Here is a 17,096-nt window from a genome sequence, read left to right on the forward strand (position 1 = left end):
CTGATTCTCCTGACGAGAAGAATGTTGGTTTCATTGAAAATAATCCTTACTCAATGTTTTTTTCAGCAGTGGAAAAGAGGGAAATTATAGAGATTGTTCATGAATGTAAAAACTAAAATTCAACTGACTCTAACGATATTGACATGAGAATATTTAAACAAATAATTGAGGGAATTGCAAAACCACTAATGTATATCTGCAATTTATCATTTCATTGCAAATTCCCAAGTAAAATGAAAATTGCAAAAGTCATATCGCTGTACAAAACTGGAGACAAACACCACTTCACAAATTACAGGCCTGTTTCCTTGCTTCCTCAATTTTCCAAAATCTTAGAAAAACTCTTTGTTGGCAGGCTTAACAAATTCATCAATAAACACAACATACTAAATGAGAGTCAATACGGATTCAGACCCAACAGATCTACATCTTTAGCCGTTATTGAGCTAATTGAAGAAATCACAAATGCCTTAGACCAAAAAAAATATGCAGCTGGGATATTTATTGATCTCAAGAATGCATTCGATACAATAATCATGACAGATTAATCAGTAAACTCGAACGATATGGTATCAGGGGGGATGTTTTGAACTGGCTGAGAGGCTATCTACATAACAGCAACAGTTTGTGAAGATGGGTGAAAACATGTCATCTTGTTTGGACATTACTTGCAGTGTCCCCCAGGGGTCATTGTTGGGGCCAATTGTTTTTATTCTCTATAAATGATTTATGTAAAACATCAGAATTTATCAAATTTGTCTTATTTGCAGATGAGGATTTGCAGCAGCTTCTGGAGTAAATCACATCTGAAATGAGCAAATTAAAACGATGGTTTGACAGTAATAAACTATCATTAAATTTGAGTAAAACCAATATCATGTTGTTTGGGAATTTTAAGTTAAATAATCAAGTGCATGTTAAGATAAATAGTGTGACTATTGAAGGAGTGTATGCAAATAGATTTCTCGGTGTGATTATAGATCATAAGCTCTGCTTGAAACCACATATAAAACGCGTTCAATCTAAAGTGTCCCGAAGCATCTCAGTCTTGAGTAAGGCAAAGCATGTATTGGATCACAAATCACTGCATATTCTATATTGTTCACTGGTTTTACCTTATTTAAATTACTGTGTGGAGGTCTGGGGGAACACCTATAAAAGCACACTGCAACCACTGATCACACTACAAAAAAGAGCCATAAGAACAGTTCATAAAGCAGGTTTTTATGATCACACCAACTTACTGTTACATTACATTCCAGAGCTTTAAAGTTCATTGATCTAGTTGAATTTCAAGTAGCACAAATTATGTATAAAGCAAAAAACAGACTACTAACAGGTAATATTCAGAAGATCTTTTTTTATAGAGAGGGGGTTTATGATTTAAGGGATAAGTTTAAATTCAAGGTTTGAGCTGTTCGCATGACTATAAAAAGTCAGTGCATTACAATAATACAACAAAACAATAATAATTACAATATGTGCTCTTTGACCTATGTGTATGATTATGTGTGTGTATATGTGTATATTTATTCATTCATTCAACTGAAAAACTGGATTACTTGCAATTTTGACTTGGAAAAGAACATCAGCCCTGAAATGTTTAAAACATTTTAAGCCAAAGCAACAAAAAAAGGCTGATTGGCTCTATATACAATTTACTGATAAGCATGGAAAGCAGTGATACATTATTACACAGTATATATATAATAAATGGACGGAAGACCTAGGGGGTTGATGTTAAAGAAAAATGGAAAGAAAGCTTGTCACTAACATACAAATGAACTGCTAATGAAAATCTGCGACACCCTTCAGTTTAAGATAATCACAAGAATATATTATACTATACGAGATAAAATGAGCAATTTTTATAAAACATCAGATATTTGTTTAAAATGTAACTTATAGACCCTTTGCAAACACGTGACCACGCCCACGTGACCACGCCATAACTCTAAATAAACTATTTACGGGTTTATGGGTTCTTCTATTGAACAAGTTGTCGTGCCGTTATCGGTCGAGGTAGGGCATCTGGTAGGTGCTCACAAAGAGCGGTATTTGGAGAAGTTGGAGATAGCAGGATTGTATACCGACCCTTAATTCTTCCTCCCTCCGTTTTCACGGACCTCATTAAATCACAGTCTGCCCAACTTCAGTCCACACGATCTGTACCACTATGTGGTAAACAGGGTATCCCCATATACTGGTGCTGATCTCAAAGCTTTTAAAAGTCTGGATGCTTACCAGTTATTTGTAGCTGGCTGGGTTACAGGTAGGCAATGCTACGCTAACGGTGGGGGGAGGTACCTCATAGTGGCAAATATAAGACATCAATCTAGGGTTTATTTTGTATTAACATCTATTCTTTACTTAAGTAAAGATTTATATAACACGTAGCCCATGTTTTTAGAGGACATGGTCAGTCGCGATGGGTAGCAACTAGCTAGCAGTCGAAAGCTAGCTGCAGCTAGCTCGTCAGCTAGCCGGGGTAGGAACTCGCAGACCCACATTTAACTTGTTTTTTTTGGCCTTTTTGAAGCTAGTTTCCGTGCCATGTCATCTTTAATTTAACCGATATTTTTTGTATGTGTGTAAAGTTAAATGAGCAAGGGAACGGCTTTCTTTTTTGGAAATGTAGCTAGGTCAGTGAATAACTGATGTTAGTTATGTGGGTCATCATCGGGTTGGACCTGTTAGCAGGAACTGCTGGTTAGCACAGCAGCTAGCTAGCTGGTTGAGTATAATTTTATTTATTACTCATTTAAAAAAGAAAGGCAATACATACACATGCTTGTGTTGGTGAGGATTACTCTGCATGCTTGTGTTGGTGAGGATTACTCTGCAGATTGTGTATGTGAGAACACAAACACGAACGAAAACGTACGCGTTTAGCTTGTCGGCCGTCTACAGCATAGCTCTTCCCCCGTCCGTCATGGCGTTCATAATTTGCGCGAGTGGAGCGTGAAGTCACGTGCAAAGGGTCTATATGGTGACTCCCTTATGCATGCCTTTTGGTACTGCAAAGGAATTAAGAAGACTTGGGAGAGCATGGAGATTTGGTTATCTAAGTATACTAACAGAAAATCATCTTCTCTCCAAGAATGTGTATTTTTCAAGATATAGAGGGAATAAGATATCCAACTAGCAGGCAGATACTTTTTCCTCTCTTATCTTTAAAACAATAATATTGCAAAACTGGAAAAAATAAGGAAGCCCCTTCAATAGAGAATTGGAAGGCCCTAATGAAGTATTACATGTGTATTGAAAGATCAATGTCAGAGGACAAAAATAAAAATAAACAATTTGATAGCCAATGGAGACAAACTTATTATGCCCTCTATAGCATGTCTTTAGAACCCCCTTTATTACTTTGATTATTGTTATATATTTTTTTAATTTTAATTTTAATTTTGTTGGTGTGTGTGTGTGTGTGTGTGTGTGTGTATGTATATGGGATCTGTCTTGAATGAGGACCAGCAATGTGCAGGGTAGGCGGGTAAATGGGGACAGGGGTGGCAGAGTTGGGCGGATGGTAGGGTGGGTTGGGGGAAGGAAGGTGGGTGGTAGGGGTGGGTCGGTATAATCAATAATATGTATTGAGGGAAGCATGGTATTTAAAAATAGAGATGAAATTCTGACGAAACTCTGATTTTGATGAAATTCTGACATTGTTTTTTGTTGTTGTTGTTGTTTCGCCCTTATTTTATGTACTTCCTGGTAGCTAATCATTATGACCCACAGAAAATAAAAAAAGTAAAAGGAATTTTCCTGCATGGCAATTCTGACCAATCGAAGAGCAGTTTTGGAAACGTCAGTCCCTCCAGGATTTCGCTGCCTTTTTTGAGATTGTTGAGGCCCGAAATGCCTGATTTTGCGGGAGCTCTTGTAAAAAAAACATTGTTGCAATGAAGTTGCAAAAAAAAGTTGTGATTTTTTTTGGTATTCATAGATCTTTAAAAATAAAAAGGAAACTTGTTTTGGGGAGTGTAAAATTACTCTGGGCTGAGTTTTCTTAGTAACCTTACCAAAAAGGCTCAGGATGCTGCAAATGTTGGTATAATATGAAAATGGCTGGTGGATTTAAGAAAAAAATAAGTAATTTATTGAATGAATCAAATTTGAACATATGTGTCAGTGGCTTGTTGATCTTTACATTGTTAGTTCATTTCCTAACCTGGCCTGGGACACACATTCATACGGTTTGATAAAGTACTTACAAATAACAACTTATCATTGCACTTACAATAACGAGCGTAGCTGTCCTCAATTTAGGTCATCGTGTACGTCTCATCTCCGGTTTTTCATGTATCCACCGTGTGTGTTTGTGTGTGTGTGCACGCGTCAGTCACGGGCGGAACTGAGCAGCCCCGCTCGCTGCAGAGAGCCGACAGAATTGAAACAGCAGCTTTCAGCTACTTTAGAGTGAAGAAACGTTGCAGCGTACATTAATGTTAAAATGTATACAGGTTGGCAGGATGGTCTGAAATGTTTTGCACGTCTTTTGCTGTACGTTTTGTTGGTAAATGTGAGATGTTCGAGTCACACGCGTCTCGTCTTCATATCGAAAACAAGGAAATTAATTTGGCGACATACGTGTGTTACACCGTTCTCACTCCAGCTTGGTCAGTGGCTCTCAGAGTACGCCTCAGAGTTACATAGTGATGCAAAGAGTGGCACGTGGGACTGCTGGGATTGGTTGAAGTCACGGGAAACTCCAGTTATTGGTCAGATTTGCGAAAAAGTTGTGGTGATTGTTCAAAATTGCGAGTCACACCAAATTCACGGTCATTGGTTGAATTTGTGTGAATTGTTCCGATTGCAACATTGCGAAATCCTGGAGGGACTGAAATGTGTGGCCAATGATGTGAATGTCATGTGACTTGTATTGCTGCATTTTGCTTCGTTTCACCAACTCATCAGCTGATTCGGACCAGAGCAAACTGTGTGGTGTGAAAAGGAACTGAATCAGCTGAAAAATGCTACAATGTATAATTTTTTGCCCTTGATCTTGACCAAATTAGCCGAACTACAGAAGTGAAAGCACCCTAAGATTTAAATTCTTTGCAGTGGGTCAAAAAACAGTGCTTCATCACGGTAACCACTGTGACACTGTTGACCATTGGACACCTTAAAAGTTTTGATAAATATCCTCTTCTCCAGAAATGTCCAAAGTTTCTTCACCTAATGGCTTGGTAACATTTTCATAGACTTCATCTTCTTCTTCTTCTTCTTCTTTGTTTTCCTCTACGCTGAAACAGACCTTGTTGGTCTTTATAATACTTGCTTTACTGTGTGAGTACAGACATTGAGTTTGGACGACGGCTCCAGTGTGCTCGGCTCGTCGTCTTCTCTTGCAGACCAGATAGACCACCACCAAGACTAGCAGGAGCAGCAGCAGACCCCCAGCAGCTACTGAAGAGACCAGCGGCAACAAATGCACTAGGAGAGACAAACATTCAACAGTTAATCCTAAATGTTGTCCATTTTGTTTTACCTTGGGATTAACAATCTGATATACAGTATCTACACACAAACTGCTAGTTTGTCAGAGAAGACCCTTTTTTCTTTCTGTTTGTGTTATGCCGACCGTACACCAAACGACTTTTCAAGCGTTTCCACCGTTGAGACTAATTTCCAATATCAGAATGAACTCCTGAGAGTCTTGCTAGAGTTGGGGCGCTCCCGTCTTCTCAATCGTTTGGTGTAAGGTGGTCAAAAAACTCAGTCCGAGTCACTATTCTTCCCGTCTTGACGTTCTGACAAAAACAAAGTAAATTTTAAGTCTTGGTAGTGAAGTTAAATTACATACATTGTCAACAGCCAATGGGTACTGTGCGCTCCCTCCAGCACCAAACAGGACTTTAAACCAGGAGACCGGGTTCAAATCCCATTTGAAAATAAAAGTAAATGGTGAGATTTTTTTTTTTTTTTTTTAACTTTACAAAACAAAGTGAGCTACGTCACGTTCAGCGTCACATGCATAACCGGAAGTAAAGTTACTTGATTTTAACCCAAACCACAATGTTTTTCCTAAACCTAACTAAATAGTTTTGGTGCCTAAACATAACCAAACTGTGACCATCCTTAAAACCGTGACCATTACGTTCTCTGTTTTAGATATGAGGATGGAAAATGCTCTTGTGGGTCTTATTTGAGGGTAGAAATAAACTACCTATTACATCATATGGTTTGAAGGACTTGTTGCAAATTTGGTTTTGTCCATAAATGCATCTTAATGCATTGGCCTAGCCTTGCATTGCCAGGCCTATCTCCACAGCGCTGTGTAGTAAGGTCTGGCTACACCACACATACATTCATGTATAGAAGAAAAAAACAATGAAACTTTTTCAGCATGTAACTCGAGATTTGTTGTTTCCCTGGAGCAAAGAGAGTTTGTGAATGGCAACACACAAAGAGTGGAAAGCGAGGGACATCTGGGGCAATGTCAGGCAGTTATCCCGGAAATGTACTTCGGTTGAGCCAGGCTACTATAACAGTAATATGGCTGGTACATGTACAATCATGCAGCTCATTATTTCTCTATCTGCTCTGGCTTTACTGGAAATCATCCATATACAGGAAGTAGTCTATGTATCATTCAAAAATTGTTGATAAAACATTGCAAAATTTAGTTTAATTATTTTTTGTTCATTCTACTTACTTTTAATGACGACACTAACCGGTGCTGTCTGTGTAGAAGTGAATCTTCTCGAGGACAGTGTGACTTCATACACACAGCTGTAGTTGCCCCGGTGTTCATACTCAGCCACCGGGAAGGAAAAGGAGGCTGACTGGTTGACCACTGGCTCTGTGTTGGTGAGGTTTGAACCAGAGAAGATGAGATGGAAAACACCTCCAGGATAATGGGAGGAAGTGGAGCAGGTGAAGACAAAGCTGAAACCTCTGGTGATCTGTGCACCTTCAGGGCCCCAGACCAGCCCTCTGTTAGGAGATGTTAGGGAGATGTTGGGCTGCTGCAGCGGCACTAAAGTAAATGCAAAAGTACAAAAGGGACAAATATCAAATTAATGAATCAACATAGATCAAGATGGCAAAGGTGGGCAAAAGTTTTGGCATGTTGACCCTTTATTACACAAAAATGTTTTTTTATGAGAACGGACTGCACACCCTGCACGCTGTTATTGGCTGGGGTTACACACCCATGTGTGTGTATGTATACAGGTTGTGTGAAAGGGAGAGGGATGAAGGAATGTTTTTGCACGATGCTGAGAGGTTGCCCTGTTGTTCGTTTAATGTTTTTTGCCTCTGTGTAATTATTTTTTTTGTGTGTATTTCTTGGGGTTCAGTTTGTGCCATTTGTTTGAGTATGTATTTGTTGTTTTGTTAATAATCACCACCGGTTTTGCACTTATCAAGTTTTCTGTCCAGCTTCCTCAAAACATCGTTTCCCAGTGACTTGTTTGAATTTGGTCAGACTGATCTCAGACAGAGTGCTTCAGGCAAAGGCGCTGCAGAAATGGGCAGTATGAGAAACATATTATGCTTTTTTAACATCAAAGCATGTAAACCTATTCTAGTAGACCCCAAGAGTACACATATGATGCTGAAAAGGAGTAGTATAGTAGGCTATCTATATGCAAATTAAAATGATGTATACATACATCATTTTCTACTAACCCCTAATGTAATCTCACTTCCCCACATAAAGATTAACATGTGTTAATCTTTATGTGGGGAAGTGAGATCAGATTGCGGTTACTCAAGACCAGTGGCAGTTCTACATTGAAATACACCCAGGGCGAGACCCCCTATATATATATATATATATATATATATATATATATATATATATATATATATATATATATAACTACTTGTTTTAGTGCTTAAACTTAAATGTGGTCGCGGCGTGGTGCCCCCTTATGGTTGGCTAAACTGAAATGTAATGTCCGCTCATAAGACCGACAGTTCACTGAGCTCTGTAGCTGGCTACCATTAACCTATTGTTGGATAAACTTAACTACCAACTGCCGCTGATACGAGCAACAGCTCACAGAGCTCTGTAGCCGCATCTACAGAGTCATCGACTGTGAAGACTATTCTTCCTGGGGTTCAACACATACGACCGACAGCTCATTGAGCTCTGTAGCCGGCTACCTAAACTATTGTTGACAGTGTTTTTATCATTACTTAGAATTCCTCATGGGGGCAACAGAAACTATGCACTATAGCTTTAAAGAAATCATCCTACAGATTTGACCAGATCAATAAAAAAAAATTCTATACAATCCAAAAACCTTAATGATGGAAAGTTATTAAAATCTTGAATTTTCCTCTAACATTTCCACATGGCAACCATTTTGCATGTTTTGCTATAAAACAAGTAGGGCTGTCCTCGACTAAAGAAATTCTTAGTCGACTAACACTTATATGATTTTGTCGATTAATCGATTAGTTGATGTAATCGACAGAGCTGTGCTCTTTGAGAGGTGGTTAAGACTAGAAAAGCACAATATAAATGTAGTTAATGAACCATCTGTAAAACTGACTTTCTCCACAATTAATCCTGCAAAAGCACCACTTTAAATCTTGTGTTTACCAGAAATGTGCTCATAAGTTTCTTGGAAATGAGTAATTAAGCATGAATAAGCATAAAAAATTACTCATCAACTAAAGAAATCTTAGTCGACTAAGACCAAAACGACCAATTAGTCGACTAATCGACTAAGATGTGGCAGCCCTAAAAACAAGAAGTTGTTGCAACTCAAATGTACATTGTCCATTCTGCCTGAAATTACTCAATGCTTGATAAGAGTCCAGACCTGAGGATATCTACGTACTCATAGTCATAGCATTATATATATATATATATATATATATATATATATATATATATCAGTGCCTTTTCCTAAGGCACTGTACATTAACAAACTCCTTGCTATATTCCTGTACTGTTTCTTTCTGTTCGGTTATTCTTGGTAATGCTATTCTGTGTTACTTGTTGTGTTGTTTTATTAGATTATTTATCCATTAATCTTACCAGAAACAGAGAGTCTGACAAAGTTACTCTGGGGTGAGATGAAGTCTTGACTTGAACTCCTTGTCTGATACTGACACTGGTACGATCCTTCATTGTGAAAGTCCACTTGGACAATGTTGAAGGTAGCAGAGTTGGTACGAGTTTCTGTCTTTCTGGATGAGCCTGAGGAGTGCTGCAGGATGAATGTCCCACCTAAAACCTGAGTTGAGATCAAACAAGTGATGCCAACGTCTTGACCCCAGGTAACCTCACCAACAGGATTCATGGATATGCTGGGTGTCGGGAGGCTCACTGAAAAAAATAAAATGTTAAGAGTGAAAAATGTATTACCTTGAGCTGAGATATTTTTCAGTTTTAAGATGCGATAGATTTTCTTAATGCCACACTGGGGAAATTCCCTTGTTAGTTGCCTGAATTGCATAAAGGAGAATTCCAGACAATTTTTACGTGAATCTTGATCGCTATAAATATGTCTGTACTTTTGATTGAAAAAAACTAGGGCTGTCAGCGCTAACGAGTTAATCGCGATGCGATAAAAAAAATTTAATCGCATTAATCGCATGCCAGCATTTATTAATTTATTTTACACTTCACTCGGCTTTGCTTCGTGCCTAACAGGCTATTATTTTGACCCTTTGCAGCACTTATCATCAAGCTGCCACTTCCTCGTAACACATCCTGCTGCTGCAGCCAACTTCAACGAAACTCCCAACGCGAGTTCAGAGACTGCTGTGTTTTTGTTGTTGTGGAAACAACAGTGTACCGGACTATCCAGGCTGTTTCTCTGTTGCCGGGTAAGAGTGGAGATGGGCTGTGTTAACACGGACTTGACAGAAATGAGCTGCTCATTAACCGTGATCACTGGACGTCAGTGAGTAATCAACATTATTTAGGAGTTACTAAACACTATATTGACTCTAGTAAGTATAGGGATTTTTAGTTTTTTAGTTAGGTACTTGGAGGAATTGTGCAATAATGACAGATTCACACATTTTTCTTTTGTCTACAGTAAATAAATAATTACAAATCTTAAAATCAAGTTCATAAAGTAACTTTCTTTGCATTCATTTGATTCCCAATCAAGATACACTGGTAAGAATTGCTTTCAATTGTTAATATGTACTTAAAAACTGTTCTGAAATGCAAAATAATAGAATTTTAATCATGTGATAAAATATACGATTAATCGCAATTAACTATAGAACTTCAGCGATTAATCGCGATTAAAAAAATGAATCGTTAAACAGCCCTAAAAAAAAACCTACCCAAATCGGTGCAGGCAACACGGAGTAGCTGCAGCTACGTCTACCAGCTTCCACTGAGCTAAAACAGCAGTTGTCGGGCAAGTTTTAAGTGCCTTTGTGCCTCTTAACAGACACAAAATGCAATTAAAATGTCTGTGCAACATGAACAGGACACTTTCGTGACAACAAGATGCATTTTCAACTCAGACATTGTTTAAATTCACCTACCCTGTCTCGATCCTGCCAGTAGGTAGCTAGCCCTGTTTAGAGCTGAAGATCTTTGCCCGAACCCGGGTTCGGTCGGGTTCGGTCTTAATTTCTATCATGTTACACGGGCTCGGGCCGGGCTCGGGCTTGCGCAGTAAACGAGCGGTCAGGTGAAGCGTTTCAATTAGCGTGAAAATGGAGGTGAAACAGAGGCTGGCTTCTGGAGGACTTATTTTATTTCTTTGTTCCAACTTCCAAGTGGCCTATAGCCTACGTTAGTCATGAATAAATTATGTTAAAACATGTATAAATTACTCATTCTTGACGGAAGACAAAAGAGCTGTGTGCGTGCGGCGCAGTCTCTTTTTTCTTTCTCTCCCTTTTCCGCCGAGTGGTGCGTGTGCCCGCTCGCGGAGTAAAGTGCGTGTCCACGCTATTTTCCGACATGCACTCTAATCACTGCTGATAGACGGCCTTTTGTACAGTCGGGCTGTAAACGGGTTCGGGCTTTTAAAAATCTGTCAATCAAAATGTACTTTTCGGGCTCGGGCCGAATTCTGTCGGGCTCGGGCCGAATTCTGTCGGGCTCGGGCCTTGTCGGGCCGAACTTTTAAGGCCCGATTACAGCTCTAGCCCTGTTAGCTGCTAGCTGTTAGCTGCTAGCTGCCGTCTGTGATAAGTGTGTTCAGCCAGGCTTCTGTTTTAATTATCATGCAGCAGTTCCGTGTGCATTTGTAGCTCATCCATTTTGTGTGTGATTGATCTGGTGTTGGTGAGTAGAAGGCTTGGCAGTGTCGATTTGTGTAGTAGTTCCCTTAGCCGCGCTAGCATGCCCAACCGGGCATATATATATATATATGTTATATATAACATATATATCATGTTTCTTGCAGAAGTTAGATGAGAACATTGATACCACTCACAGGTGTCTCCTCATATAACTCTCAACAAGAAAGCCAATAACTTTGCAAACAAAATGTTTAAACATCAATTTTCGGGGAATTGACTGATTTCTTTACCAGTAACAGAAAGGCTGACAGAGTCACTTGAGGAGGTGAAGTCTTGACCTGCAACTGTTATCTTATACTGACACTGGTAGGATCCTTCGTTGTCAAAGTTGACTTCAGGCATGTTGAAGGTAACAAAGTTGGTACTTGACGTTTGGGTCTTTTCAACTGAACTTGAAGCCTTTTTCAAAATAAATGTTGGACTTAAAATCTGTTGAGTTTGAGTTGAGACAGAACAAGTGATGCTGACGTTCTGACCCCAGGTAACCTCAGCAGCAGGATTCATGGAGATGTTGGGCTTTGGGAGGAGTGCTGAAACATAAAACAACAATATAATGAGGAGGTATAATGGGAACTCTGACTGATGGAACATCCAATAAATAATACAGATTTAAAAGCCTTCGTGGTGTTTAATAAAAAGTTTAAAGATTTGAGAATTTACTAGTCTTTTTTTGTTTTTTGTTTGTACCAGTCAAGCTGAATTACTGTAAAGGTTTCAGGTTCACATGCTTGTTTTTCAAATGTAATTTCTCTTCCACTGATATTTGAAAAAGACAACCAGAGTTTAATCTGTGAAAGGGTGCAACACAAGCTGAACACTTTCAATACCACCTGATTATATGCTTGTCTCCCTGCATATGGTGTGCAGTTTTGTCCCATTTAAGTCAAGAGTGGGACCTCAAATGGCAAATTACTTGTATAATGTACATAAAATGTTTCAAAAGGAAAAGAATTTACAACAGGATATGCATGTGTTGTATTTAAGCATTTCCGTCTCTTTCTTATTTTGAGAACACTTCTCTTGATGTTTTAATTTACTTATGTATAAACTTTGATATTGTGAGCATTTTGAATTTGGAGTGCATTTCTCCTAATATTTGTGTTTTCGCTTTTGTATGTGATGCATTTCTCCTAATATTTGTGTTTTCGCTTTTGTATGTGATGTATTTTTAGCCACAGCATTGCTCTATGGACGGGAATAGGCCCTTATCTCACAGCAACAATTTTGACATTTTCATTGAAGGGAAAGTAGGTGTAATTAATAACATTAAATATTGCCCTACCATTTAAGTGGGCCACAGCCGAGGAATGAGCTACCATGCAGCAGGTGCTGCTCACTGGAATGGCAAGGACACACTAAATAGAATTTTCTCACCTGAACAGACAACACCAGCATCCTCTCCATGTCCACAGTTGTGTGTCCCAAATCCTGTGTGCTGACACAGAGTTACAGACCTCTCACTCCCTGAACAGGCCACATTATCAAGCCAGATTTGTCCGGTTCCTTCACCAAAGTGGGCTGACTCAGTGGCATTCATTGCCGTACCACAGCCCAACTCTCTGCAAACCACCTCAGCATCGTTTAAGTCCCAACCATCATCACAGACTGTTCCCCAGATGTTGTTGTAATATATTTCAACTCGCCCAGAGCACAGAGTAGACCCAGCCAATCTGACACCTAGGCAGAGAACACAGAAGACAAATCATTGCTGGGGGGGGGTGGGGGGTGGTGGTCTTCATTTAGTCATGACAGACACAGTCTTTGTTAAACACATTTGACAAAACTTGACTAAACTTAACATGACTAATTTACATGCTTTACATTCCTTACATGACTGTGAGTATGATATAACAATTTTCCCAGTTGATCAAGCACTTGATACACTGCTTCACTTACATTACACTTTAAGTAACAGTTTCTGGTGTGTTAGCAACATTTCACACTTGTTCTGCTTTCTAATTCTAAAAGTATGCTGTGGTTACCAGCTCTTTTCCATCGCTGCATCTGAGTGACAGAGCTGTCTATAGAAAAGGATACATTTATTCAAAACACTTTATCCAAAATCTTTCTCACCTGAACAGATAACACCAGCATCCTCTCCATGTCCACAGTTGTGTGTCCCAAATCCATTGTGCTGACACAGAGTTACAGACCTCTCACTTCCTGAACAGGCCACATCATCAAGCCAGATTTGTCCGGTTCCTTCACCAAAAGAGGCTGACTGAGTGGCAGTCAGTGCCGTACCACAGCCCAACTCTCTGCAAACCACCTCAGCATCGTTTAAGTCCCAATCATCATCACAGACTGTTCCCCAGGTTTTGTTGTAATATATTGCAACTCGCCCAGAGCACAGAGTAGACCCAGACCCAGCCAAACTGACACCTAGGCAGAGAACACAGAAGTCAAACCATTGCTGGGGGGGTGGGGGGTGGTGGTCTTCATTTAGTCATGTCAGAAACCGTTTTTTTTAAACACATTTGGAAAAAGTTATGACTAATTTACATGCTTTACATTCCTTACATGACTGTGAGTATGATATAACACATTTCCCAGTTGATCAAGCACTTGATACACTTCTTCACTTACATTACAGTTTAAGTAACAGTTTCTGGTGTGTTAGCAACATTTCACAGTTTTTCTGCTTTCTAATTCTAAAAGTATGCTGTGGTTACCAGCTCTTTTCCATCGCTGCATCTGAGTGACAGAGCTGTCTATAGAAAAGGATACATTTATTCAAAATGTTGTATCCAAAATCTTTCTCACCTGAACAGAAAACACCAGCATCCTCTCCATGTCCACAGTTGTGTGTCCCAAATCCTCTGTGCTTACACTGAGTTAGAGACCTCTCATTTCCTAAACAGTCCACATCATCAAGCCAGATTTGTCCGGTTCCTTCACCAAAGTAGGTTGATTGAGGGGCACTCATTGCCGTATCACAGCCCAACTCTCTGCAAACCACCTTAGCATCATCTGAGTCCCAACCATCATCACAGACTGTTCCCCAGGTGTTGTTGTAATAGACTTCAACTCTTCCAGAGCACGGAGTAGACCCAGACCCAGTTAATCTGATCTGACCATCTGTCAGACACATAAGAAATAACATACAATATTTAAGTATTTTGCAAAAACTGAAAACTAAAAGGATTGTAAGCATTACACCATAGACTTGACTGACCTGCAGCAGGTAAAGTTGAACTCAAGAGAAAATAGACTATAGAGAGAAAGAGAAAAAAATGGTAAGGCTCATAAATTCAACAAGCTTTAAGACATAAATAAAGTTTGCGGAAGGTTGTGTTTTTGAGCTGCAATTGTGAATAGTGGGCGTAACACTATTGTGATGCAACACCGGTCCCTACCGCCATGGAGACCGGACTCTTGATTTGCGCCTCCTGCAGCTACGGAGTTAGCAGTGGTGTTTGCTAGGTGTGCTAATTAGCATTTGCTTGTGACTGGTAGCCCTTAGCCACTAATCGTAGGCGCTAACCCACTCCGTTGTAAGATACATTCATCCGGTTTAAGGAACAGTTAGGGTTAGGGGTAAGGGCATTTGTAGGAATGTGTTTTCTTATTTAACTCATCAATATTTTTACTTTAATAGCCTATCTTCAACTTACTCATGCGGACACATAGGCTCTGCAATCATGTGCAACAAAATAAAACATGCAAGAATGAAATCCCCCCTTTCAATACCATGGATAGTGCCTCTCAGCCAGGCCAGTCAAAACACTTATTTATGAACTTCAATATTCAATAAAAAAAATATATATTTTTAAATTTTTAAATAAAATAGCACAACGTGGTGTAAACATAAAAATAAGAAGGAGACAGTGAAGGCCTATGCGTCATACTAAGAAAACGGACTTCAGTCATCTTTTTCTGTTCTCCTGTGGAAGGGTCATCTGCGGCATGTCGCCACTCTTTTCCCCACATCTATGCAAATTTCCAGGCATAGGCAAAAATGTAACTAGGCTATACAATCCATTTTTTAACTGCTAATTAACTTGCTAGTCCCAACTTTGAACCAGCAAGTTGAGTTTTAAGCTCCTCTTTTTTCTGCTTGTGGAGAGCTACGTGACATTTCAATCATTGACGAGGACCGCAGACAGTAGAGGAACAGAAGAAAGTAGCTGCAGCTTCACCAAAATCAAGACGGAAAAACAGAAATATTTTGGTTCAAACATTTACTTGCCATGTGGCGGATAGCCCTCTCACATTTACTCGTCAAACGGAAAATTTACCCAGCAAAGTATACTGTGGTTACCAGCTCTTTTTCATCGCTGCATCTGAACAGCTCTTACACAAATCCCAAGCCACAAAGACTTAGTGATAGAGCTGTCTATAGAAAAGGATACATTTATTTAAAACACTTTATCCAGTTTGCTCACCTGAACAGACAACACCAGCACCCTCACTATGTTTACAGTTTTATGCCCCAAACCTTTGTACTGACACTCAGTGAGAGACCTCTCACTTCCTGAACAGGCCACATCATCAAGCCAGATTTGTCTGGTTCCTTCACGAAAGAAGGCTGAATGAGGGGCACTCAGTGCCGTACCACAGCCCAACTGTCTGCACGCACTGTTTAGCATCGTTTAAGTCCCAGTTGTCATCACAGACTGTTCCCCAGATGTTGTTGTACTAGATTTCAACTCTTCCAGAGCACCAAGTTGACCCTGACCCAGCTAATCTGATCTGACCATCTGTCAGACACATAACACATAATATACAATATTTAAGTATTTTACAAAAATATTAACTGAAAAAAAAGAATTGTATGTATCACACCGTAGAATTGACAGACCTGCAGCAGGTGACGTTAAAGTCAAGAGAAAACAATAAAATCAAAACAAAAAAATGGCAAGGCTAATTTTATTGAACAAGCTGAAAAATGCAGAGATAAAAGAAGGTTGCTGATCCGGCAAGGTGCTGGGCGGTTTGAGATGGATGCAGTTACACAGGTTAGACCCAGCGTAGAGTAGCTACAAATTACGACATTCAGTTTAAGTTTTTCAAAGCAATTATTCAAGCTAACCAATTCAAATGTAAATGATTCAAATTCAGTTTCTAGTGAAATATATTTCTGCCCGCTCAATAGTTATAAAGGGAGGAACTTACATGCACTAACATGCACGCATGGTCAATGTCAAGAATATTTACATATCAAAGAACAGAGAAGCTCGGAACACAACACACACAAAAGGAATGTGAATTCATTCTCTGCCCAGGACACCACTTTATCTTTTCATAGCAAATAGCCGTTTACTGCTATATTAGAGTAGGACCTTTATATAGAAAAATCTTAGTGTTGAGAGACTTCATGCCTATACAATACAGTTGTTATACTGTACAACAAAGCTGCTTTCCAAATAATTTTTTGGAATATTTGTCTTACCCATGGCCAAATGGTGAAGGTTTATCTGTTGTTTGCTCCCCATGGCTGACACTAAGGCTGCTCTGTATCATTTATGAGTGATAGAACAGATGACAGAAAACTGAACTTAATACTGCGGTTCACAGAAGACTGCACACTGCTAGTCCTTCCCGGAACACTTCCTCTTGCACAATCTTTTTTAGCTTTTTTCAGCTAAAATTACAGAGTACAGAACCACTGTAGCTCTAAACCATGCAAAGTACAAAAGCTGAAGCACCAAAGCAACTCATCAACCACTACTACTGCCTCTTAAAATTGTTGATTAAAAGAAAATTCAAGGGAGGATGTTAGTGAGGTATGCTGAGCCTAAAGCCAGAGTCTTCAATGTCACGAAGATGGCTCATCTGTGTATCATCTGCAAGGATTAAAGGGCCGTCCACACCAAGAACGATAACTATAAAGATAACTATAAACATGTAAAATC

The 17,096-nt window shown here is 39.4% G+C and overlaps 1 protein-coding gene across 1 annotated transcript; it reads right to left on the reverse strand.

Moving 5' to 3' along the window:
* Positions 1 to 2,982: 2,982 nt before the first annotated feature.
* On the reverse strand, positions 2,983 to 16,768 carry LOC116037679 (deleted in malignant brain tumors 1 protein-like). Its single transcript, XM_036008274.1, has 9 exons — positions 16,634 to 16,768; positions 14,417 to 14,452; positions 14,005 to 14,319; positions 12,616 to 12,918; positions 11,472 to 11,771; positions 9,002 to 9,292; positions 6,662 to 6,985; positions 5,305 to 5,439; positions 2,983 to 3,017 (listed from the first exon to the last, which is right to left on the reverse strand). Exons 1-9 carry the CDS (start codon positions 16,674 to 16,676, stop codon positions 2,983 to 2,985), a joined length of 1,782 nt encoding a protein of 593 aa, XP_035864167.1. The 5' UTR covers positions 16,677 to 16,768.
* Between the last annotated feature and the right edge of the window lie 328 nt (positions 16,769 to 17,096).

Source organism: Sander lucioperca, chromosome 2 (genome assembly GCF_008315115.2).
Source record: "Sander lucioperca isolate FBNREF2018 chromosome 2, SLUC_FBN_1.2, whole genome shotgun sequence".
In the NCBI taxonomy this organism is placed as follows: Eukaryota; Metazoa; Chordata; class Actinopteri; order Perciformes; family Percidae; genus Sander; species Sander lucioperca.

What these genes read in the sequence shown, in the direction of transcription:
- LOC116037679 (XM_036008274.1), bottom strand. Translation starts at nt 16,676, where the DNA reads ATGGGGAGCAAACAACAGATAAACCTTCACCATTTGGCCATGG. An exon ending in TGCTGGTGTTTTCTGTTCAG is followed by an intron (nt 12,919 to 14,004) that starts GTGAGAAAGATT and finishes TTCTCTGCCTAG; the next exon opens with GTGTCAGATTGGCTGGGTCT. An exon ending in TGCTGGTGTTGTCTGTTCAG is followed by an intron (nt 11,772 to 12,615) that starts GTGAGAAAATTC and finishes TTTATGTTTCAG; the next exon opens with CACTCCTCCCAAAGCCCAAC.